We start from the raw sequence: 24009 nt of genomic DNA on the forward strand, positions 1-24009 counted from the left end.
TCTAATGTGGTGAGTCTGCACCGTCTACTCAAGTGCACTTTTTGTAGCAAATTTGGTCCAGTGTTTATTTTGGGGGTGGGGAGAGACAAGAGGTGTCTAGGTCAAGTGGGCAAGAAAGAGACAGACATTCTTCTCAACCCGGGACTCTGCTGAGCAGCATTTTCCACCCAGACAGCTCCACCAAACGCTGACACCATAACATTCTGTAAGAGATGCAAATCCAGCTGAATAATGTTCTGATATCCTAGAGTTTTAGAAAGTAAAAATTGTGTTCTCAACCATGTCTAGAATATTCCCCCAGAATTCAGGATCTCACATTCACCCTGGCTACCTTTTTTCTCAGTACTGCTCTCCATTCATCTGGTGGCTGATGGGTGGACAAAGTCCATGTCCCGACTCAATAACTCATGAGCAGTTTTTTTGCTACTTTTCGGCGTCCAACCTCCTCAAATATGCCCTTTCCGCCTCCCGACGACACCAGCACTCAATGACCACGGGGAAACGTCCCCAGCAGGGTCCTTCTCACCTCATGCGTCGTCTGGCTGCCCGGGAGCCTCCCTGGCTCTCATACTCCTCTTCTTCCTTCATGTCTATTTTTAGTTTCCCTGGCTCAAGCTTCTCCAGGCCCCTGAAACACAACCCTCTCTCTCCCCTCTGCCTCTCCCTCTGGCAGGCTAGCTGCCGGCAGGAGCCCCCAGAAATCCTCCTGTCTCCTGCCTCGGGAAACCTCCGACTTCGGGATCACCACTCGGCTTTAAGGATGGACAGAAGCTGGATCACCTTCTGACGGGCTATAGCTCCGAATGTGGATGTGGACGTTTTTCTCTCAGATGACAGAATCACTCCAACTTCCCCTTGGCCGTTGCTTTCTTCCCCTGCAGGGAGCTGTACCTTGTTTTCTTTAAAAAACAAAACCTTTTTTCCCCAATTTGCCTGCCATGCCAACCGTCATTAGCCCATCTGTGGCCCCACGGACTGGGGCTGAGCCCAGGTCCCCGGGGCCGATTCCCCCGCCAGGCGAAGGTAAGACCACGGAGGTCGGGGGCACAAACCCAAGCGGCATCTATTCGGCCATCATCAGCCGCAATTTCCCCATTATTGGAGTTAAAGAGAAGACATTTGAGCAGCTTCACAAGAAATGTCTGGAAAAGAAGGTTCTTTATCTGGATCCTGAGTTTCCACCCGATGAGACCTCTCTCTTTTACAGCCAGAAATTCCCCATCCAGTTCATCTGGAAGAGACCTCCGGTGAGTAGCTCAAACACTTGGCTTTTTTCCCCTCAGAGAAATCCTGGCCCTCTGCACCTTCCCGCAGCTCCACAGTGCGCATGGGCAGAAGGTCCAGAGCGCGCATGGGCAGGAGGTCCGCAGTGCGCATGAGCAGGAGGAGGAAGGTTCCTGGCTGCAGGCCCGCGGGCCCCCTGTCCTTAGAAGCCGAGTCCGTTCTCACTCTGTTCATCTCTTTTTCTGAAAAACATCTTGCTTTGTATAGTGGGAACCCAGTATAATTCATCCTGTAAAAGTAAATACCTTTTTCTCAGAACAAGTCTCTTTAAGAGTCCTTCCATTTCTTGGGCTAAAATCATGAGGTTGTCCCTTACTTCGTCAATAGCCATGACTTTCTGCAACACAGAAGCCCTGGGAAGAGGGGAGTAGCTGGCAAAGACCTGTTTTCCTCGCATAAAATGTTAGGGTGAGAAGGAGAAATCCTAGTAATCATTTTTGTCCACATACCTCACCCCACAAATGAGAAAGGCACACTGAGGGAAGTACATCCAGAGATGGCATGATAGCCTGGATTAAAACTCCTTCTCTTTAGGTAACTCTTCCAGCCTCCAGGTTTCATTTACTGTGATCAGATGGAAAATCCTATCCCCCCACTCCCCTCTCTGATCAGACCTCCCATATGACTCTTATTCTTAATTCAAAGAATTTGGGGGCATCTGCTAGAGCCAGAAAGTGGGCAACTGGGGAGACAGCAGTGAACAAGACAGACAAAAATTGGGGCACCTGGGTGGCTCAGTCGGTTAAGCTTGATCTTGATTTCCACTTAGGTCATGATCACAGGGTCCTGGGATGGAACCCCACAGCACTGGGCTCCACTCTCAGCGGGAAGTCTGCTTGAGATCCACCCGCCCTCTGCCCCCTCTCCCTCCCAAATAAATAAATAAATAAATAAATAAATAAATAATTTTTAAAAGATTTTATTTATTTACTTGACAGAGAGAGAGTGAGACCACAGTAGGCAGATAGGCAGGCAGAGAGAGGGGGAAGCAGAGCCCTGCTGAGCAGAGAGCCCAATGTAGGGCTTGATTCCAGGACCCTGAGATCATGACCTGAGCAGAAGGCAGAGACTTAACCCACTAACCCACCGAGGTGCCCCAATAAATAAATATTTTTTAAAAAGAAAGATAGATAAAAATTCCTGCTCTCCTGGTCTCCAGACTCTTGAAGGGAAGGCTGTCAATAGAGAACATTCAGTTGCTATGGGATCAGAAGGCAAGGGGAGCTAACCCCATTCAGGGAGAAAACTGACACCACCCCCCACCCCCAGGAGATCACTAAAACTGAGACCCAGTGCTATTCATTAGCTTAATCAAGTTACTCTGGGACCTGGTGCCATAGATTAGCCATGGTTTTTTTTTTTCTAACCTGAGATCAAATGTCCAATGCTGTACTCACCCTATGTGTTCCCCAAGGTTCCTTTCCTCTCCTAACAATTCTGTGGTAAAGCCTGTGACTGCCCTGAGGACCCTCAGTTTGGAAGAAAGGACTAGCAAGAGCTTCATTCTGCAGCCCAGTCACTGCCCTGCTGCCAGAGAACTGGGACCTGTCACATCCCTGTTGGAGTATCTTCAATAACACTCTTCTCCCCTCCCTGCATGCTTCAGGATAAGTCCAAACTCCTTAGATGAGCTACAGGCCCTCCCATGCTGGCCCCAGCCTACCTGTCCATGTCATTTTCACCCTTTCCTCTGGAGCCTGATGCATTCAGCTGCTTTGTTTTTCCCAGATCCTGTACCTCAAGGCCTTTGTTTATGCTCTCTGTCTGGAATGATCTTCTTGTTTTTATCTGATCTGCTCCCCTCACCCTCTCTCCACTGCTCAGTTATCACTTCTTTCAAGCTTCCACACATCTGTTCCCCATCTGCTGAGAACAAGAACCATTCCTGGTCATCTCCAGACCTGCTTAGCCAGGAAAGGGCCAGGCCCACAGCGGGTGATCAGAGATGAATGAAAACCCACAGCTGAGGGTGCTGAGCACCAACATGTCCAGCATGGAAACCAACGCAGGGCTTGAATTCATAATCCTGAGATCAAGACATGAGCTTGAGCTTGAATTGGACACTAGCTGATCGAGCTACCCAGGTACCCCCTAAAAACCTTTTCTAATACAACTGTAGTGGGGGGAACCCTTACAAATGCTGCTTTTAGTGAAATTATGAGTGGATTTTAGTCTTAAAAACTAGACTTGCATATTAATAAGAACAATGTAAGGGTCTATTATGCTCTAGGTGCTAAGTCAGTCCTAAAATTTATGCTGTCATTGCTAGTGTGACATTGGGGGCACCAGAAGACCTGTCTGTTTCAACCTGTGCTCCCACCACCAACACCCCTTCACGTTCAAGTGAAGTGATTAAGGGCCAGAAAGGGCAACCATACAAGTTGATTGCAATTGAAACAGTGAAATGATTCCAGAACTTTCTGAAGTGTAAAGCACTTCTTGGAGATGTAAGTTTCCAATGCATTCCTTATACATCATAACCTTTACCAGGTTTAAGCAGTCTGAAACAGAGACTGTGCCCTAGGAGAGGTCCTTCCTGCTTTTATTCTCTGAGGCACAGAATCACTGAATATTTCTTTGCAGTCAGTACATATTACAACTGGATGGTGGTGGTGGTGGTGGTGGTGGTGATAAGGGGAGAACTATTCAAGCCAGCTAAAATTCTAGTTAAGATGAAGCTGCATTTTCAGCATTTCCCTCTTCAAAGAGGGGACAGCCAGGCCACCTTTCCAGGCACACCCATAATCTCTTCTCACTCACTCACCAATACTGCCTCACTGCTTTTCCTCCTCTACTAGAGAGCTTCAGGCACTGAGTCTCCAGGCCAAACTGATTCCTTTTGCCCTTCCTTCTATGATCTATTTCTGGAATCCAAAAGCAAACCATACAACACTTTCCAGTTGTTGAGCCAAATTTTCTTGATTACAAACCCTTAAAGAGAAGAGAATGGCTTCTAGAACAGGGCCTCTGGGAAACTGATTACTCTTGCCCAATTTCATCAGAGAAATGCAAATCAAAACCAACGAAATATCACTTTGTTAGAACAGCTAGAATCAAAAAGACATGGAAATAACAGTTGTTGGCAAGGATGTGGAGAAAAAGGAACACTTGTGCACTGTTGGTGGGATTGTAAATTGGTACAGTCACTGTGGAAAACAGTATGGAGCTTCCTCAAAAAATTAAAAAGAGAAATACATTATGATCCAGTAATTCCACTACTGAGTATTTATCCAAAGAAAACAAAAACACTAATTCAAAAAGATATATGCACCCCTATGTTTACTGCATATTATTTACAATAGCCAAGTTATGGAGGCAACCCAAGTGTATACACACACACACACACACACACGCATACACACACATAGAGAGGAATATTACTCAGCCATAAAAAAAGAATGACATCTTCCCATTTGCACAATGTGGATGGACCTAGAGAGTATAAAGCTAAGTGAAATAAGTCACATAGAAAGAGAAATACCAAATGATTTCCCTCAACTGTGGAATCTAAGAAACAAAACAAATAAACAAACAAAGAAATAAAGAGACACACAAACAAAAAGGGTCTTAAATACAGACAACAAACTGGTGGTTACCAGGAGGAAAGTGGGTTGGGGATGAGTGAAATAGATAAAAAGAGATTAAGAGGTAAAATAAGTAAAATTTATAAAATTATAAAATAAGTAAATCATGGAGATGAAAAGTACAACATAAGGAAGATCGTTAATAAGATTGTAATACTGTTGTTTGGTAACAGATGGTGACTACACTTAATGAGGTAACATTGAGGAATGTATAGAATTGTTGAATCATTATGTTGTAAGCCTGATACTCCTATAACACTGTATGTTAATTATATTTCAATAAAAAAATAATAATAATAAATAGGGGCACCTGGCTGGCTCCATTGGAAGAATATGTGACCCTTGACCTCAGGGTCATGAGTTTGAAGCCCATACTGGGTGTATAAATAAATATAAATAAATAAATAAATAAATAAATAAATAAATAAAAATTTTAAAATAGCAAAAATAATAAATAAATCATTACATTTTTCAAGTCAGGTCTTGTCACCACTACAAAATTACCTTTGATTTTTTTTTTTAAGATTTTATTTACTTATTTGACAGAGATCACAAGTAGGTAGAGAGGCAGGCAGACGTGGGGGGGAAGCAGGCTCCCCACTAAGCAGAGAGCCCGATTTGGGGCTCAATCCCAGGACCCTGGGATCATGACCTGAGCCGAAGGCAGAAGCTTTAACCCACTGAGCCACCCAGGCGCCCTTGATTTTTTTTTTTTTTTTATAGATACTTAGCAAAGTGTCCTTAACAAAATATGAATCCTTAGCATGACAGACTCTAGCTTTTCTCTTCATGAAGAGAACTCTTAAAGAAAAATTGGGAAGATTCTAATAATTACAGAAAGAATAATTTCTCTCTGGAGGTGGACATAATGGTTGTTTAGTGGGGGGGAAAAATGCTAATTTATTTACAAGACAGAAGGAGTCAGAACAGAAACCAGAGTGGGGTGGGGGGGAAGCAACAGGGCAAGAGGCCACATACCCCAGGGTCATCCCTCCACTTGACCTGATACCCAAATACATCTTTTTTTTTTAAGATTTTATTAATTTATTTGTAAGAGAGCAAGTGAGAAAGCACAAATGGTGGGAGAGGCAGAAGGAGATGGAGAAGCAGATTCCCTCCTGAGTAGGGAACCCGACGTGGGACTCCATCCCAGGACCCTGGGATCATGACCTGAACTGTAGGCAGATGCTTAACCAACTGAGCCACCCAGGTGCCCTGCCACCCAAAGACTTCTTTACTCATGAACTTGTGAAAAGCCTGAGGCAAGTAAAAAATAACTTACTGGTAAAGGGAGGAAGTTAATACCTTCAGTTACACAGACAGGATGAGCCAGCACACCCAGAAACCAGAGTGTGGAAAGCACAGTAGTGGGGAAGGAGAGAGGCGTACAGAAGCACACTGCCTGGAACTCCCTGAACGCTGGTGGGGGGAAGAGGCTCTCTCCTCTCAGAGGCTATGAAGTGGGAGTTTCAGATTTCTGAGAATCTGTGAGCCCCAGCTAACACCTGGAGAGTGCCCTGCTTAGGAGAAGCTGACACATGGTGCAGCCACTGGGGAAAACAGTATGAGCTTACTCAAAAAGTTAAAAATAGAACTGCCCTATGACCCAACAATCGCACTACTTATTATTTACCCAAAGAATACAAAAACACTAATTCAAAGGGATACATGCACCTCTATGTTTATAACAGCATTATTTATAATAGCCAAGAAATGGAAGCAACCCAAGTGTCCATCCATAGATGAATGGAAAAAGAAGAAGTGGGGTATATATGCAATGGAATATTATTCTAGCATTAAAAAAGGATCAACTCTTATAATTTGCAACAACATGGATAGAGCTAGAGAGTATAATGCTAAGTGAAATAAGTCAGAGAAAGACAAATGCCATATGATTTCATTCGTATGTGGAATTTAAGAAACAAATCAGCAAATGGGGGGAAAAAAGAGACAAATTAATAAACAGATTCTTTTTTTTTTTAAGATTTTATTTATTTATTTATTTATTTATTTGACAGAGAGAAATCACAAGTAGATGGAGAGGCAGGCAGAGAGAGAGAGAGAGAGAGAAGCAGGCTCCCTGCTGAGCAGAGAGCCCGATGCGGGACTCGATCCCAAGACCCTGAGATCATGACCCGAGCCGAAGGCAGCGGCTTAACCCACTGAGCCACCCAGGCGCCCCTAAGAAACAGATTCTTAATTATCAAAACAGACTGGGGGCTACCAGAGGGGAGGTGGGTGGGGGATGGGTAAAATAGGTGGTGGGGATTAAGGACAATTGTCGTGATGAATACCAGGTGATGTGTGGAATTGTGAAATCACAATACCATACACCTGAAACTAACATTACACTGTATGCTAACTGGAATTAAGATCAAAACTTAAAAAACCAAAACATAGGGGCGCCTGGGTGGCTCAGTGGGTTAAGCCGCTGCCTTCGGCTTGGGTCTTGATCTCAGGGTGCTGGGATCGAGTCCCGCATTGGGCTCTCTGCTCAGCAGGGAGCCTGCTTCCCTCTCTCTCTCTGCCTGCCTCTCCGTCTACTTGTGATTTCTCTCTGTCAAATAAATAAAATTTAAAAAAAAAAAAAAAACATAAAGAAGAAGAAGAAGGAGCTGACACTTCCTTTACCATATTCATCCCAACTTCAAGTCTAAATAATCACCATCACAACTTTTAGAAGTTTATTATATCCCCCAGAACGCAGTATTAAAACTGCTATCAAAAACTTATAAATGTGAGGGGCGCCTGGGTGGCTCAGTGGGTTAAGCCGCTGCCTTCAGCTCAGGTCATGATCTCAGGGTCCTGGGATCAAGTCCCGCATCGGGCTCTCTGCTTGGCAGGGAGCCTGCTTCCCTCTCTCTCTCTCTCTCTCTGGCTGCCTCTCCATCTACTTGTGATTTCTCTCTGTCAAACTAATAAATAAAAAAAAATCTTTAAATTAAAAAATAATAATAATAAATTAAAAAAAAAAAACTTATAAATGTGGAGCGCCTGGGTGGCTCAGTGGGTTAAAGCCTCTGCCTTCGGCTCAGGTCGTGATCCCAGGGTCCAGAGATCAAGCCCCGCATCAGGCTCTCTGCTCAGCGGGGAGCCTGCTTCCTCCTCTCTCTCTGCCTGCCTCTCTGCCTACTTGTGATCTCTGTCTGTCAAATAAATAAATAAAATCTTAAAAAAAAAACAACTTATAAATGTTAGGATGGTTTGGGATGTTTGGGAATAGCTTTCAGCCATTCCAGGAAGATGGGTTCCTTCCCTGAATTCAAAGTTTTGAAGGGAAAACAGACACCCTCAGCCGCTTTGATAACCTGCTTACATTCTATGCGTACCTCTCACAGCCTAAATGTTCATCCTTACTTCTAGCCAGAAATCTCCTGGCCACAACTTTTGCACCTTCTCTCTAGTCTGACCCAGAAGATAGTGAAATAGAGACAGCAGATTTCCTGTACATAGTCATACTCCTTGTTTGTGAATAATCTTATCCTTCCTTTAGATGTTTCAACTCTTACCCTGTAAATGTGGTTTTTCCAACACGGGGGAGGTCAGTGCCATGATCTATATACAGCCAATCCTCATTATTCATGGATTCTGACAGAATCCACTAAAATTAATTTGTAACCCTAAAATCAGCATTTATGATGTTTCTGTGGTCATTTACAGACATGCATAGGGCAGTGAAAATTTTGAGTCGCCCCCTAGGCACATTCCCAGATGAAATCAGGGTGACACTGGGCTTTCTCATCTTAGCCCTCATACTGTAAATGGGTGTCCTTTTCATAGTCTACATAACGTCCTGTTTTTCACATTTTTTGCACTTCTTATCGGTGATTTCCTCTGTTTAAACTATGAAGTGCTGGCTTGTGTTCCTAAGTGCAAGAAATCCAGGGTGTGCCTTAGGGAGAAAAGAAATGTGTTAGAGTCATTCACACTGAAATTTTGGTGCTGTTGGCTGTGAGTTCAAAGTTAATGACTCAGTAAAATAGATTAAATAAGGTGTCTTTAAACAGAAACACACTGAAGAATGTGTACTCATCAGTTGATAAAAATGTGGCTAGACACTCACAGGAATCTAATCCTGTATTTCCTCCAAGAGCAATGATTCCTACTCACTAATTCAGCATTCACAGCACCATTATAAAACATAACTACCACGAATAACAAGAATGGATTGTAATTTCTATGTTCTCTGTATCCTTTTTTTTTAAACATTTTATTTATTTTTTTGACAGAGAGAGACACAGTGAGAGAGGGAACATAAGCAGGGGGAGTAGGAGAGGGAGAAGCAGGCTCCCAGCAGAACAGCGAGCCCAGTACGGGGCTCCATCCCAGGATCCTGGGATAATGACCTGAGCCGACGGCAGACGCTTAACAACTGAGCCACCCAGGCATCCCTGTTCTCTGTATTCTTAAACATCACAACTTAAAACAATACCCTATTAAGGGTATGATTAGCAGGAAACATTACAACATGTTTTAATCCATTACGTCATGATTTTTTTTTTGATGTTCGAATTGTTTCATCTTTGGACAGTGGGAGGCCCCTACAAGCTACCTGTGTCATTTGTTGTGCTCCCAGTCATCTATTTTTTTTTTTTTAAGATTTTATTTATATGTGAGAGAGAAATAGTGAGAGAGGGCACAAGCCGGGGGGAGGGGCAGAGGAGAGAGCGAAGCAGGCCATTTTCAGGTCTCAGTTTCCTCATCTATGAAAAGAATATAGAAAACCAGAAAATCCTTACTTCCATAGAGTTGTGGTAAGGATTAAATGGCATGTTGTAAATGACATACTGAGCACAGTGAGTCAATAAAGAATGATGATGGTAAATCAAAGGCAAAATGAGGTACCCCATTGAGAGCCCGCTCTCAACTTAGTAGACATGATGGCACCATGGTGGGGGAGGTAAGTTCTGGTGAAAGTGAAAATTCAGTAAATAGTTAGGACTGCCTCCCCTTATATTCCACAAGACAGCAGCTCCTTCTGACTGTGACAGAGCTGTAGATATCATAGTGAGGAAGCTGAAATAACTTAGCAGTAAAATGCTGGAAATGGGAGGGTCAGGGACAGAAATAACCAAGGAATGTATGAAAAGATGCATTTTCCTGATTATGAATGAGGCAGAGCATCTGTTCATGTTCATGTATTTCTTGACCATTTGTTATCTCGCTGTCCATTAAATACCTGTCTTTGCTAGTTTTTCTATTGAGTTGGTCTTGTTCAACTTGAATTGTAGACATCTTTGGATACTGATTGCTTATTGGTTAGATGTGTTATAAATATCTTCTCAAGGTCCCTGGGTGGCTCAGTCTGTTAAGCATCTGACTTCAGCTCAGGTCATGATCTCCAGAGGCCATGGGTCAAGTCCTGCTTGTCCCTCTCCCTCTCCCTGTGCCCCTCCCCTGCTTGTGCACTCCCTCCCTCTCAAATAAATAAATAAAATCTTTAAAAATATATTTTCTCCCACTTTGTGACTTGCCTATTCACTCTTTTAAGGGTTTTCTTATTTTATAAATTCTTTTTTTAAGATTTTATTTATTTATTTGACAGACAGAGATCACAAGCAGGCAGAGAGGCAGGCAGAGAGAAAGGAAGGGAAGCAGGCTCCCTGCTAAGAGAGAGCTCGATGTGGGGCTCGATCCCAAGACCTGGGACCATGAACTGAGCTGGAGGCAGAGGCTTTAACCCACTGAATCACCCAGGTTCCCCTATTTTATAAATTCTTAATTAAAAGTTCTTAATAAAAGTTCTAAGTTATTCTTAATTCATTATATATATATATATATATATATATATATATATATATATATAGGTTTTTTTTTTTTTTTTTTCCTATATAGCTAGTGCTTTTTATGTTCTGTTAAGAAAGTTTTTCCTAGGGGCACCTGGGAGGCCCTGTCAGTTAAGCTTCCAACTCCTGATTTTGGGTCAAGTCATGATCTCAGGGTCGTGTGATCAAGGCCTACACTGGGTTCACCTTGCGTGTGGAGCCTACTCAAGATTCTCTCTTTCCCTCTCCCTCTGCCCCTCCACCCCCTATCCCTGCTTGCTTGCATACATGCTCTGTCTCTCTCTCAAAAAAATTAAAATTAAAATTTTAAAAATTTTTTAAATTTTTCCTAAACCAAAGTCATTCTTCTTTATTATCATTTAGAAACAATTTTTCTATCTTTATATTTGGGTCTATCATCCATCTAGAAATGATTTTTCTTATATAAGACAGGGATCATATTTTGTTGTTTTTCCATGTGGATGATTAAAATTCCCAGCACAACTTTTTTTTTTTTCAAATCCTTTCTCTGCTATTTTGCAATATCATTTTTTAAACAGATTAAATGTCTAACAATGTGTAGTTCTGTTTCTGTGCTCTCTACCGTGTTCTACTTGTGTTTATTGATCTATCTTTGTACCAGCTCCACACCTTGTGCCAATAAGTCTTGCAGTAGAGCAAATACACCCAACTTGTTTTTCCTTTTCAGTATTGTTTTAACCCTATCTGGCTCTTTGCCTTTCCATTTAAATTTTAGAATCAGGGTGTTGAGTTCTACAAAAATTCCTGAGGGGACTTTTACTGAGATTGCACTGAATCAACCTGGAAAAAATGCATGTCTTTGACAATATTTAGTCTTCCTATGCATGAAAAAGGGATGTCTCTCCATTTAATTGGGTCTCCTTTAGTATCTTTTTAAAAAAGATATCATTTATTTATTTGACAGAGAGAGACGGAGAAACATGAGTGGCAGGCAGGGACAGAGGCAGAGGGAGAAACAGGCTTCCCACTAAGCAGGGAGTCTGACGTGGTGCTCTATCCTAGGACCCCAAGATCATGACCCAACCCGAAGGTAGACGTTCAGCTGACTGAGCCACCCATATACCCCTCCTTTAGTACCTTTTAATCAAGTTCTTTGATAATTTTCTCCATAAAGGTCTTGAACATCCTTTGTCAGATTTCTTCCTAAGCATCTTTTATTTTTCTTGTTTTTAGAAAGGGCGTCTTTCTTTAAAAATGTACTCAATTTCTCAGACATAAACATGCATTTGACTTTTATATCCAGTATATTTGCTAAACTCCTAGTAATTCTAACAATTTAACTGTAGATCCCAAGTTATTTGTCTGTAAGTTCTGTTTCTGTATAGTTAGGCCATTTGTAAATCATGGCAGGGTGACCCAGTACATTATGCACAACTGTATTCAGCAACCTAATTCTTCTTTTACTGCACTGGCTAAACTCTCCAGCATCATGTTAATAATAAAGGAGATAACAGAATTGGTTACTTTAAATTTATTTAAATAGTAAAGGAAATAACAGAATTCCAGGCAATGCTAGTGTTTCACTGTTGAATAGACCCGCTACAGATTTCTGTGACCTCATATCTTGGTTGTGTTTCTTATAAACTGCTTAGAGTTTAAAAAAAAAAATTCCAATCTGAAAACCTTTGTCTTTTAACTGACGGCTTTAGTCCATTTAAACTGATTATGAACATTGATATATATTGGATTTATTTCTATCATCTTAACCATAACCTTTCTGTTGATAGTGTTTCTTTAAATGTTCATTTTTCCTCTCTCTGCCTTTTAAAAAATGTATTAAAGGTGTTTTCTCCAGGAGCCTGGGTGGCTCAATCAGTTAAGTCTCCAACTCTTTTTTTTTTTTTTTAACACATTTTATTATTTGTTTATTTGCTAGAGAGAGAGAGAGCACAAGCAGGGGGAATGGCTGGCAGAGGGAGAAGCAGGCTCCCAGCTGAGCAAGGAGCCTGATACAGGACTTGATTCCAGGACCCTGGGATCATGCCCTGACCTAACCTAAAGGCAGATGCTTAATGACTGAGCCATCCAGGTGTCCCTGGGTCTAACTCTTGATTTTGGCTCAGGTCAAGATCTCAAAGTTATGAGATCAAGCTTCAGGTCAAGCTCCATGCTGGGTGTGGAGCCCACTTAAGAGTCTCTCTCTCCCTCTTCCTGTCCCCCTCCCCTAAAAAATGTAAAAAGTGTTTTATTGTTTTCTTTTCTTTCTACAAGTTCAGAAGTTATTGACTATTTCTGTTTTTTTCAGTGGTTGCCCTAAATATTAACATAAATTTCATCTTGACAAAGCCTGAAATTGATCAAAAGCTTTATTTTCCTCAAACAGTATGAGGACCACGAGGCACTTTGACTCCAAGTACTCCTCTACCAATTCATCTGCTATTGTTGTGCATAATTTTAGTTCTGTATTGATTTACAACCTTAAAAAATAGAAAATATTACAATTTTTAAAAAAATATTTTATGCATTTATTTGACAGAATGAGAGAGAAAGAGCATGAGCAGGGGTGAGGGGAGGAGCAGAGGGAGAAGCAGACTCCCCACTGAGTGGGGAGCCTGACATGGAGCTCTATCCCAGGACCCTGGAATCTTGACCTGAGCTGAAGGCAGATGTTTAACTAACTGAGCCACCCAGGCACCTCCAATCTGATTATTAAATTATTAAATTTCAATGTGTGAAACTAACTGGATTCTAGTTCAAAGAAAAACAGCTATCGGGATGCCTGGGTGGCTCAGTTAGTTAAGTATCTGCCTTTGGCTCAGGTGGTGATTGCAGGAGTCTTAGGATGGAGTCCCATGTGAGACTCCCTGTTCAGTGGGAAGTCGGCTTCTCCCTCTGCCCCTCCCCTCACCCCTGCTCATGCTCTCTCTTTCTCATTCTCTCAAAAAATACATAAAATCTTTTTTAAAAGGAAGCTATAAAAGCTTTGGGGAACAACGAAAGAAATTAGCATATGGATATAGATCTTGGATAATATTAGAGAATCATAGTTAATTTTCTTAGTGATAAGGGCATTACAGTCAGTAGGAAAGTGCTCTTGTCCTTAGGAGATGCCTGCTGTATCCTATATATGCTTCCAAGTATTTAGGTGTGAAGTGTCATGATACTGTCAACATTCTTCCAAATAGGCAAAAAAAAAAAAAAAAGAAAAAAGAAGATCTATATATACATATATAGATAGTTAAAACAAAGATGACAAAATGTTAAAAATTATTGAATCTAAATGTAAACTATGTGGATGTTTGTTCTTTAAACTTTTCTGTAGTTCTGAAATTTTTCATTATATAAATATATAATATAAATAATATACTGCAGAAAACTATGAGAGTTGAAATTTAAAGTTTTAATAGCAGGGTTAAAATATAAAATCAAGGAAATCTAAGATGTAGAACAAACCAAATTAGGAAAATACAATAAAATTAGAGGACATTTAACATCTGATTTTTAGAAGTTTCAAAAAAAAGAAAGGAAAAAGGAAGGAAGGAAAGAAAGAAAGAATTGAAAGGGAGAGAAATGAAAAGGAATAATATAAAAATATTCTGGAACTGAGACCAAAAGTCTCCATATTGAAAGGAGTCACCGAGTGCTCAGCACAAAGAATTTAAAAAATAAACTCATACCAAAGCAAATAGATGTGGCTTTTGGAACTGGTGGAAGGAGGAATAGGAGAGAAGTATAGAAAACCCTTAAAGCTTTCAGAGGCAAATGATAGGTCACATGCAAAGGAATGCTCATCAGGTTATACCATATTTCTCAACAACACCATATGCAAGAAGCAATGACCATCCCGTAAAAATTCTGGAAAATGCTTTTCAACTTAAAATACCTAGCCAAATTCTCAATCACGCGCAAAAGTAGAATTCAGATGGAACTAGAGGGTATTATGCTGAGGGAAATAAGTCTATCAGAGATACAATTATCATGTGATCTCCCTGATAGGAGGAAGTTGAGAGGCAACGTGGGGAGTTGGGGAGGTAGAAAAGCAATAAATGAAACAAGATGGGAGGGGGAGGGAGACAAACCGTGAGAGACTCTTAATCTCACAAAACAAACTGAGGGTTTCTGGGGAGGGGGTAGGGAGGTAGGGAGAGGATGGTTGGGTTATGGATGTTGGGAAAGGTGTGTGCTGTGGTGAGTGCTGTGAAGTGTGTAAACCTGGCGATTCACAGACCTTAACTCCTGGGGCTAATACTACATTATATGTTAATACAAAAATTAAAAATCATATATATAAAAAAAGTGGAAATCAGAGTTAGCTGGGCAAGGACTCAGGCGATGTACCTCCCATCCATACTTTCTTAGGAAGCTCCAAGTTGTTTTCCAATTCAATCAAGGAGTAAACCAAAGAAGAGTTAAGTTCCGGGAAATGGAATTCCACCCAGAAAAGGACAGTCAGTCCCAGGTCACCTCTCCTAACCTGGAGAGCAGCCAGTCCAGCCTGTACGGGAGAATGAAGCTGCAAAGGAAGGCCTTAGCGGGAGAACAGTGGAACCACTAGGTTATCTGATGAGTTTAAGTATTTGGAGAAACTGCTGCTGGGGGAAAGCATTGATAAATACATAGAAAAATATAAAGAATAAGAGAAAAAAACATTTCTACAGAAAGGAAATGTAATACAGCATAGCACTTAGCTAAGAAGTGAATAGGTAACTAATCATACTCAAGTAAATACTGAATTCTAATTTAACCAAAATTTATGGCATAACTATTTTGGGAAGATGGTGGGCAAAGCATAATGTGAGAAAACTAAATCTCATTTGTCAGAATAGGAAAGCTGCAGATAGTTTATAAAAATAATAAATTAAGACCACCTGTGTTGCTCAGTCAGTTGGGTCTCCAACTCCTGGTTTTGACTTGGGCAGTGATCTCAGGATTCTGAGATCAAGTCCCACGTCAGGCTCTGTGCTCAGCCTAGAGTCTGCTGGGGACTCTCTCTCTCTCCCTCAGCCCCTCCCCACTGTGCTCATGCCCCCACCCCCTCAAATAAATAAGTAAATAAATAAATCTTTTTTTAAAAAAGTAAAGAGGGAACCATGATGAAAGCCTGAATCTTAGGGGCACCTGGGTGGCTCAGTGGGTAAAGACCTGCCTTTAGCTCAGGTCGTCTCAGGGTCCTGGGGTTGAGCCCTGCATCCAGCAGCAGGGAGCCTGCTCCTCCCCGCCCGCCTGCCCCTCTGCCTACTCATGATCTCTGTCAAAATAATGTGATCTCTGTCAAATAAATAAATAAAATCTTTTAATAAAAAAAAGACTGGACTCAAAATATAATAACAATAAATTAAAAGTAATAATATAAAGATATTATTTAGGGGGCACCTGGGTAGCTCAGTGGGTTAAGGCCTCTGCCTTTGGCTCAGGTCATGATCCCAGGGTCCTGGAATGGAGCCCCACATTGGGCTCTCTGCTCAGCGGGGAGCTTGCTTCTCCCTCCTCTCTGCCTGCCTCTCTGCCTACTTGTGATCTCTGTCAAATAAATAAATAAAATCTTTTAAAAAAAGATATTATTTAGAAATATAGAGGTAAATACCAGAAAAATTGCTAAAAGAATTAAAAGTGGGGGTGCCGTGGTGGCTCAGTCAGTTAAGCGTCTGACTCCTGATTTTGGCTCAGGGTCGTAAGATCAAGCCCCAAGTCAGGCTCCACACTCAGCACAGTCTGCTTAAGAGTCTCTCTCTCTGCCCCTCCCCCGACTCTCGCTCTCTAAATAAACAAACAAATAAATAAATAAATAAAATCTTAAAAGAAAAAAGAATTAAAAGCAGCTGTCTCTGAGGAGAGGGATTTACAGGGCAAGAGACTACTCTTCCTCTATGTACCTTTTGTATTGTTTGATTTTTTTAAAAAAACTTTGTTCATATATAAATGTAATAAAAATATGCTTATTTCTTAAAAGAACTGACCCCAAAATTACATTGGGCTATTACTCTACTCTGTAATGCTAATGTCATGGATCAAACCCCAGTGGATATAAGAATCTCCTGGGATCCTTCTTCAAACTGAAGAATCCCAGACCCCTACCAAGAATATTTGAATCCTTGGGTCAAGGGTGAAGCCTGAGAATCTGCATTTTAAACAGGCATCCCAGGTGATTCCGATGCAGGTCGTCCAAAGACGACCAGGGTTGGTGTGGGCTGGTAGGAGTCAGTGACAGGACAGGGCCAGCATCCCCCTAGAGGGAGACTGCCAGGCCCCAATGTCCCCCCGCATTGCCTCCCAGCTTTTATTCGAGCTGTCCATCTAAGCACGGTAAAACTTTGAAAAAGGTGGGCTTTCTTGTGAACGTAATTCTGACACACATGAAGCCTTCCCTCCCCAAGCACGTTTTCTGCCTCAAAGGTCCTGAGCTTGTAGCCGTGGAAGCTTGCTTGTTGCCACGGGGCCCACTCCAACAGGGACTTGCGTTTGAAGTCAAGTTACCCACCCTCCACAGATTAGAGTCTCTGAATGGCTAGTCAAGGTCTTTGGGGGGATGGGGCAGGGACGTCAGGAGAATGAAGGCTTCATTAACCTCAGACAATGGCTTGGAGCAGATTCCTTCTATGCATTCAGCAGCCTGTATACGATTAGTGTATACAGCATGTTTCGAAGGCCCCATGCTATATCCCATTGGCCGCCGTGTCAAAGGCATGAATGCCTTTTGCTGAGGCAGGGTAAGCCTCTTGGTAATTATATTTTTTCTTTTTAAAGAAAGAATCCCAGCAAGGCTGGTGGAAGTAGCCTACAGGTCTCCAAGCCATTGTGGCCTGTCCTGGGGCTGTCCCTGGCTCTCTCACTCCCTTTGCCGGCTCCCTCTCTCACTGGCATGGTGTTGCCCCTTGACCGTGGGCTCAGGGGCCTCCAGCCAAAGCTGCTGACTCTGACCACGGCCTTTCTCTGGGCTGTGTTCATTTGCATCGCGCTACTGAGGGCGGAGGAGCTATATAGGCTTCAGCCCATTCACGGGAGGATTAGGCCTGGACGGAGGGTGCAGGGGGAGAGAGGCCACAGCGAAGGCCTAGCTCTACTCCCTGAGCGGTCACCATGCCCTACCTGCTGCCAGGGTTCTTCTGTGACCGCGTGATCAGGGAGCGGGATAGGAGAAATGGAGAGGGCACTGTCACACAGCCCCTCAAGTTTGAGGGGCAGGATTTCCTGGTTCTCAGACGACGGTGCCTAGCTCAGAAGTGCCTCTTTGAAGACCGTGTGTTCCCAGCAGGGGTTCAGGCCCTGGGCTCCCATGAGCTGAGCCAGAAAACCAAGATGAAGGCCATCACCTGGAAAAGGCCAAAGGTAGGGATGGGAGGGATGGGGCTTCAGGACTCAGTTCTTGGGGACAGGAGATCAGGTGGTCCAGAGCCTTGAAGCCGTGGGTTCTCTACCTGAGTGAGGGGTTCATCAAGGTTCTCTGACCCATGTGCCCCCAGAATGCTTTCCTGCTTCCTCCTGAAACTGGATATGTTATTTTCTATTCCCGAACAAGAGGTTACTCTAACGGTCTAGAGGTCTTGGAGCCTGTGAATATTTTTAAGAGAGCTAACACGTTGGCTTTAATGCATAGTAAAATAGTAAGCGTTAATTGATCATCATGTCTTCTTGAGAGAAGGTGTTCTGGGGAGGGGAAAGTGGAGTGGCTAGGAGCCCTGAGGCTCACAGTTCAAGGAGAGTTCCATGGAAGGTGGTGAACCGTTAAGAAACAGGAGGTTGGGGCGCCTGGGTGGCTCAGTGGGTTAAGCCGCTGCCTTCTGCTCAGGTCATGATCTCAGAGTCCTGGGATCGAGCCCCGCATCAGGCTCTCTGCTCAGCAGGGAGCCTGCTTCCTCCTCTCTCTCTGCCTGCCTCTCTGCCTGCTTGTGATCTCTGTCTGTCAAATAAATGAATAAAATCTTAAAAAAAAAAAAAAAAGAAAGAAAGAAACAGGAGGTTGTGGGAGGCTGGAGTTGCCTTGTGAACCTTGCGCCTGAGGCTGTCTCCTTAGGGATGCGCCACTTCTGTTTAAGCAGGAAGGTCCATGCTGACCGGCCAGACTTCTCACAAAGCAATGTGATGCACCCACATTTAGGATTATGTGTTTTCTTGGAGAATTGCTTCCTTTCTCATTATGTGATACACCTCTTTATCTCTAATATTCTTCGCTATGAAGTCGGCTTCATCTGAAATTAATACAGCTACTCCAGTTTCCCTTTGATGAGTGCTAGCATGGCATATCCTTCTCTAGCTCCCCAAGGCTTTACACTTAAAGGGAGTCTCTTGTAGACAACATACAGACAGGTCTCTTTTCTATCCACATTCACAATCTCTATCTTTTCATTGGCGGATTTAGACCATTCATATTTAAGTGATTATGATTCAGCTAGATTCCTATCTACCATGCCTGCAACTGTTTTCTATTTGTTACCATTGTTCTTTGCTTCTCCTCTCCCCCCTCTTCTGCCTTTTTTTAGTAATTTAATATTCTACATGATTCCATTTTATCCCCTCTCTTAAGTGTATCAATTATACTTGTTTTAATGTTAACGGTTATGCTATAGTTTCCAATATACATGTACAACTAATCTAATTCCACCTTCAAATAACACTATGCCATTATATATGCAGTCTAACACTTGATCATAGAAAATGCCCAGCTCCTCCCTGGCTTCCCTTCATTCGTTTCACCTATGCATACACTATCATTACTCAACACACTGTTGTTGTTATTATTATTACTTTAAATAAAGTTACCTTTAGATTAAGAATAAGAAAAATACTAGTTTTATTCTACCTTCATTTATTCCTTCTCTGAGCTCTTTCTTCCTTTCTTTATGTAGGTCCACGTTTCTCACCTCTATCATTTTCCTTCTCTCTGAAGCACTTCTTTTAACATGTCTTTAAAGACAAGTCCACTGGCAATGAATTCTCTCTGGTTTTGCTTGTCTGAGAAAGTATTTATTTCTCCTTCAGTTTTTAAAAAATATTTTAATTATTTATTTGACAGACAGAGAGCACAAGTAGGCAGAGAGGCAGGCAGAGAGAGAGGAGGAAGCAGGCTCCCCGCTGAGCAGAGAGCCCGATGTGGGGCTCGATCCCAGGACCCTGAGATCATGACCTGAGCCGAAGGCAGAGGCTTAACCCACTGAGCCACCCAGGTGCTCCTCTCCCTCAGTTTTGAAAGATAATTTCTTACATATAGAATTCAAGTTTGTTGGATTTTTCTTTCACCAATTTAAATATTTCAGTCCAGGGTCAGCTGGGTGGGTCGGTCAGTTAAGCATCCTACTCCTGATTTCAACTCAGATCTTGATCTCGGGATCAGGGGTTCAAGCCCCAGTGTGGAGCTTACTTAATAATTAATTAGTTAATTATTTTCAATCCAGTCTTTCTTGTGTGCATGGCTTCTGAAGAGATGTCTGCTGTAATTATTATCTTTGTTCCTCTATAGGAAAGGTATTTTTCCCCTCTTGGCTTCTTACAACATTTTTTTGGTCTCTGATTATCTGCAGTTTGAATACAATATGCCTAAGTACAGTTTTATGTTGTTGTATTTTGGTGGCATTTACACCCTTTGATGTTCCTTGAGCTTCCTGAATCTGTGGTTTGGTATCTGTCATCAATTTTGTAAAGTTCTTGACCACTGTTACCTCAGGTATTTCTTCTGCTCTTTCTTTTCCTCTAGTATTTGGTTACGCATGTGTTACACCTTTTGAAATTATCCCACAGTTTTTTTGAATGTTCTGCTTCGGGTTTTGGGGCTTTGGGATTTTCCATTATCTTTCCCTTTGCATTAACTTTGGGATGTTCCTCTTGTCTCGCCTTCAGTCTTACTGCTTTTCCCCCCTTGTCTTTACCCAGTTTGTGGATGAGCCGATGAAATATATGTTATAGTGGTTTTTATTTACATCATTTCCTTTTGATTCTTTCTTCGTGTTTCCATCTCCCTGCTTATATTAACCCATCTTTTCTTGCACATTATCTACTTTTTCCATTAGACTCCTTGACATACTCATCATGGTTATTATAATAATGATTCCTGCCTGGTGATTTTGACATCTGTGTCATATCCTACCTTAGTTCTGCTTTCTCTCTTTAGGCTATTTTTGTTTGCCTTTTGGCATCCTTTGCAGTTTTTGCTGAAAGCCAGACAAGTTGTGTGCAGTAGTAAGAAATGGGATGGAGAAGCCTTTGGTGTGAAGATTTATGTTAGGCTGACTAGGAGCTGTGTGGTGTTTAATGCCTCCAATATCTGTAGGGACCAGACCTTCAAATTCCTCTAGTATTTTTGTTTTGCCCCTCGCCTCACCCTTCTCTTGCCTTTGGGCTTTCCTAAGTCCTCCCCATCAGTGTTTGCACCTTGAAGGTCTTCAGCTCTAAGTGGTTGTTATTACAATGAAGCCCTATTGATGGGGTGTTAAGGGGGGAGGGGAAGTGTTCCATAATCTAATGACTAAATCTCCATCTTTGAATGGGCCTATGTGACCTTCATACACATTTCCCCACTCTATAGCATTCTTCCCACCCACCCCTTCTTAGGTGAGAAGGGAAGGCTAGAGGGGGCTGGAAGGGACTCAGTGTCCTTCCCCCAACTTAGATAAGACTCTGGAAAAGAGGGGGATCTTTCATAGACCTTCACCATGAGAACTTGGTGGGATCTTTGGCAATAAAAACCATGAATGTGTGGGTGGGAGGTGAGGAGGACTGTTCCAAGTTTGACCTCAAGAAGTTTCTCACTCTCATGCTAGTTCACACTCAGCCTCCAGAAATTAACCAAAATACCTGTTAAGTGTTACCATCACTTTATGGCTTCAGCAGCTTCTGCTCTAGATAAGCACATCTCAGCTGTACATTTCTAGTTTTACTTGTGTCCATATTGCAGGGTGGGGGATTGCCCTGCAATATGGACACAAGTGGACAATCTCAGTTCTCTGATGAGTCCAAGCAAAGATGCTGATTTTCAGTTTGTTCAGCTTTTTCTTGTGGTGGGGACAAGAGCAATGACTTCAAAGCTCTTCACATGTTGGAACTAAACCAGAAGTCCACATATACCTATTTTACCCCACCTTTTTAAGTGTATGTTTCTATTTATTTTATAATGCACAGTATATGTTAGGACAATCAATATACACATATATAACTTAAAACCAGTAAGAATACTTACATAGGGTTGCATGTTCAAAATATTTTACCAACGGAGGTAAACAATAAAAGTTTGGAGTCACTGTGCGAACCATGGTACCCAAGGATTGAGGAAATGGTCATCTGTTGTTCATTGCTGGGATTCCATCATTGACAGATCCAGTCTCCAGGCTAAATTATAACCAAAGGAAGAGCTAGAAATCTTTGGTCCAGAAGCTAAAATAACAGAGCTGGGATAATTTACCTTTTGTTCTTATCAGCCAACACAGGCAGGTCTTAGACCTTCTGGGGGATATTTATGCAGTGTTTTTAAGTAAGGAGAAAGGAAGAAGTAGGTGGTAGGGAGAGGGTATTTAGCCAAACAAACGCTTGTTTATAAATTAAACTTCAGTAAGCTTGGCAACTGATCCTCACAGAACAGACATCTTTTATGAGGACAAACAGTTAAGAGCCCCTAGGCTGTGGGTTTCCCCGGAGGGCAGGCTGGATGATCTCTCATTTGTATTGTATCAATTCCCCCAGCTCTGTGCATACTTGGGGGCTCAATTCATGTTTGGTGAACCATAGCTAAGGTAGTGTTGAAGGTAAATGTGGTATATTGGGGAATCTACTACTGTAAAAAAAGGTAACTCCCTTCCGATACCTGGACCTCCAAACAGATAATGAATGACCAGAGTAATTAGTAGTTGCTGCTACCTTTTCAAGTAGCCAGTCCTGGAATTGGTGAAGCCAGCATCTGAATGCATAGTCCCAAGGAGAAGAAGCTATACCTGTAACAACTAAAAAATGTAGCTATAAGTCTTGTGTTTGAGTCACTATGTAATACAATCCTTATAACGGGGCAGAACATCCAGTAGTCAAGGGTTTCAGCTGGCAAGTGGGAGAGGCCCAAGATAGCTTAAACCAAAGAGAAAAAAAAAACTCATAGAATTTGAATGTTCAAGGGTGATGTTGGATTCAGACACACCTAAATCCAGCCCTCAAACCGTGTCATCAAGACATAGTCCCTGAGGCGCCTGGGTGGCTCAGTGGGTTAGGCCGCTGCCTTCGGCTCGGGTCATGATCTCAGAGTCCTGGGATTGAGCCTCACATTGGGCTCTCTGCTCAGCAGGAAGCATGCTTCCCTCTCTCTCTATGCCTGCCTCTCTGTCTACTTGTGATCTCTCTCTCTGTCAAATAAATAAATAAAATCTTAAAAAAAAAAAAAGACATAGTCCCTAATAGTGTCTATCTGTAGATCTATCATTTGTTTATCTATCCATCATCACCTCCTTCCTCTCCCCCTATTCCCATCTGTTCCCTCTGAGCTGGCTTTATGCTCAAGCAGACTAACTTTGCAAGGGGCAGATGTGCCACTTGGCAGCTTCAGGCTGACATTCTATCAGTTTAGCAACTCTAGCAGAAGAATGTACAGTTGACCCTTGTTTAAAACGCATAGGTCCTCTTATACACGGATTTTTAAAAAATATATAAATCCAGTACAGCACTTTAAATGTATTTTCTCTCCCTTATGATTTTCTTAATATTTTCATCTTGTCTTATGTTATTGTAAGAATACAGTACAGAATACATATAATATACAAAATATGTGTTTAATAAGCGACTGTTTAGTTTATTGGTAAGGCTTCCAATCAAAAGTAGGCTACTAGTATTAAGCTTTTAGGGAGTCAAAAGTGATATGTGGATTTTTGATTGTGCAGGGTCCAGTGCCTCCCATCTCAGGGTAGATCAAGGGCCCACTGTATTTTTTTTCCTCTATCCTTATAACAAAAGCCTTAGCCTACCTGAGTGGCCCAGATTTGGTCACGTGCCCATCCCTGACCCAGTTCTCTCTCATTCACTAATTGCCCCGACTATTTGGCTAGAGCTGGGTGAAGGGAAAAGCTCACCAGAAGGGCCATTTGGCCGTGGACCTGTTCCCCAGTGAAAAGGTGAGGTACAATCCTGGAAGAAGGGGGTATTTTCCAAGGAAGCAAAATACTGGGGAGACCAAAAAACATGTCCGCTATACCTTACTTGGCTTCTTTTAAAGAGGAAGGAGGTTTGGGGCACCTGGGCGACTCGTTGGTTAAGTATCTGCCTCAGGTCATGATCACTGGATCTTGGGATCTTGTCAAACCTCTGACTCCCGGCTCAGTGGGGTGTCTGCTTCTCCTTCTTCCTCAACCCCTCCCCAACCCCACCGCATGGGCATGCTTTCTCTCAAGTACATAAAATGTTAAAAAAAAAAAAAAAAGGGAGAGAGAGAG

The 24009-nt window shown here is 42.3% G+C and overlaps 1 protein-coding gene across 3 annotated transcripts in view; it reads left to right on the forward strand.

Annotated features, from left to right (window-relative positions):
• Positions 1–650: 650 nt before the first annotated feature.
• The window catches only part of CAPN3 (calpain 3), a 49955-nt gene continuing 26596 nt past the window's right edge, over positions 651–24009 (forward strand). For 2 of the 3 annotated variants that reach the window (XM_032343433.1, XM_032343434.1), the window contains exon 1: positions 652–1247. In XM_032343433.1, the coding sequence (XP_032199324.1) occupies positions 939–1247 (309 nt within the window). In that variant the 5' untranslated portion in view covers positions 652–938. Of the gene's footprint in view, positions 1248–24009 lie in introns of all 3 variants that reach the window. The other variant, XM_032343435.1, reaches the window with a different exon arrangement.

The sequence above is a fragment of the Mustela erminea genome, chromosome 5 (assembly GCF_009829155.1).
Source record: "Mustela erminea isolate mMusErm1 chromosome 5, mMusErm1.Pri, whole genome shotgun sequence".
In the NCBI taxonomy this organism is placed as follows: Eukaryota; Metazoa; Chordata; class Mammalia; order Carnivora; family Mustelidae; genus Mustela; species Mustela erminea.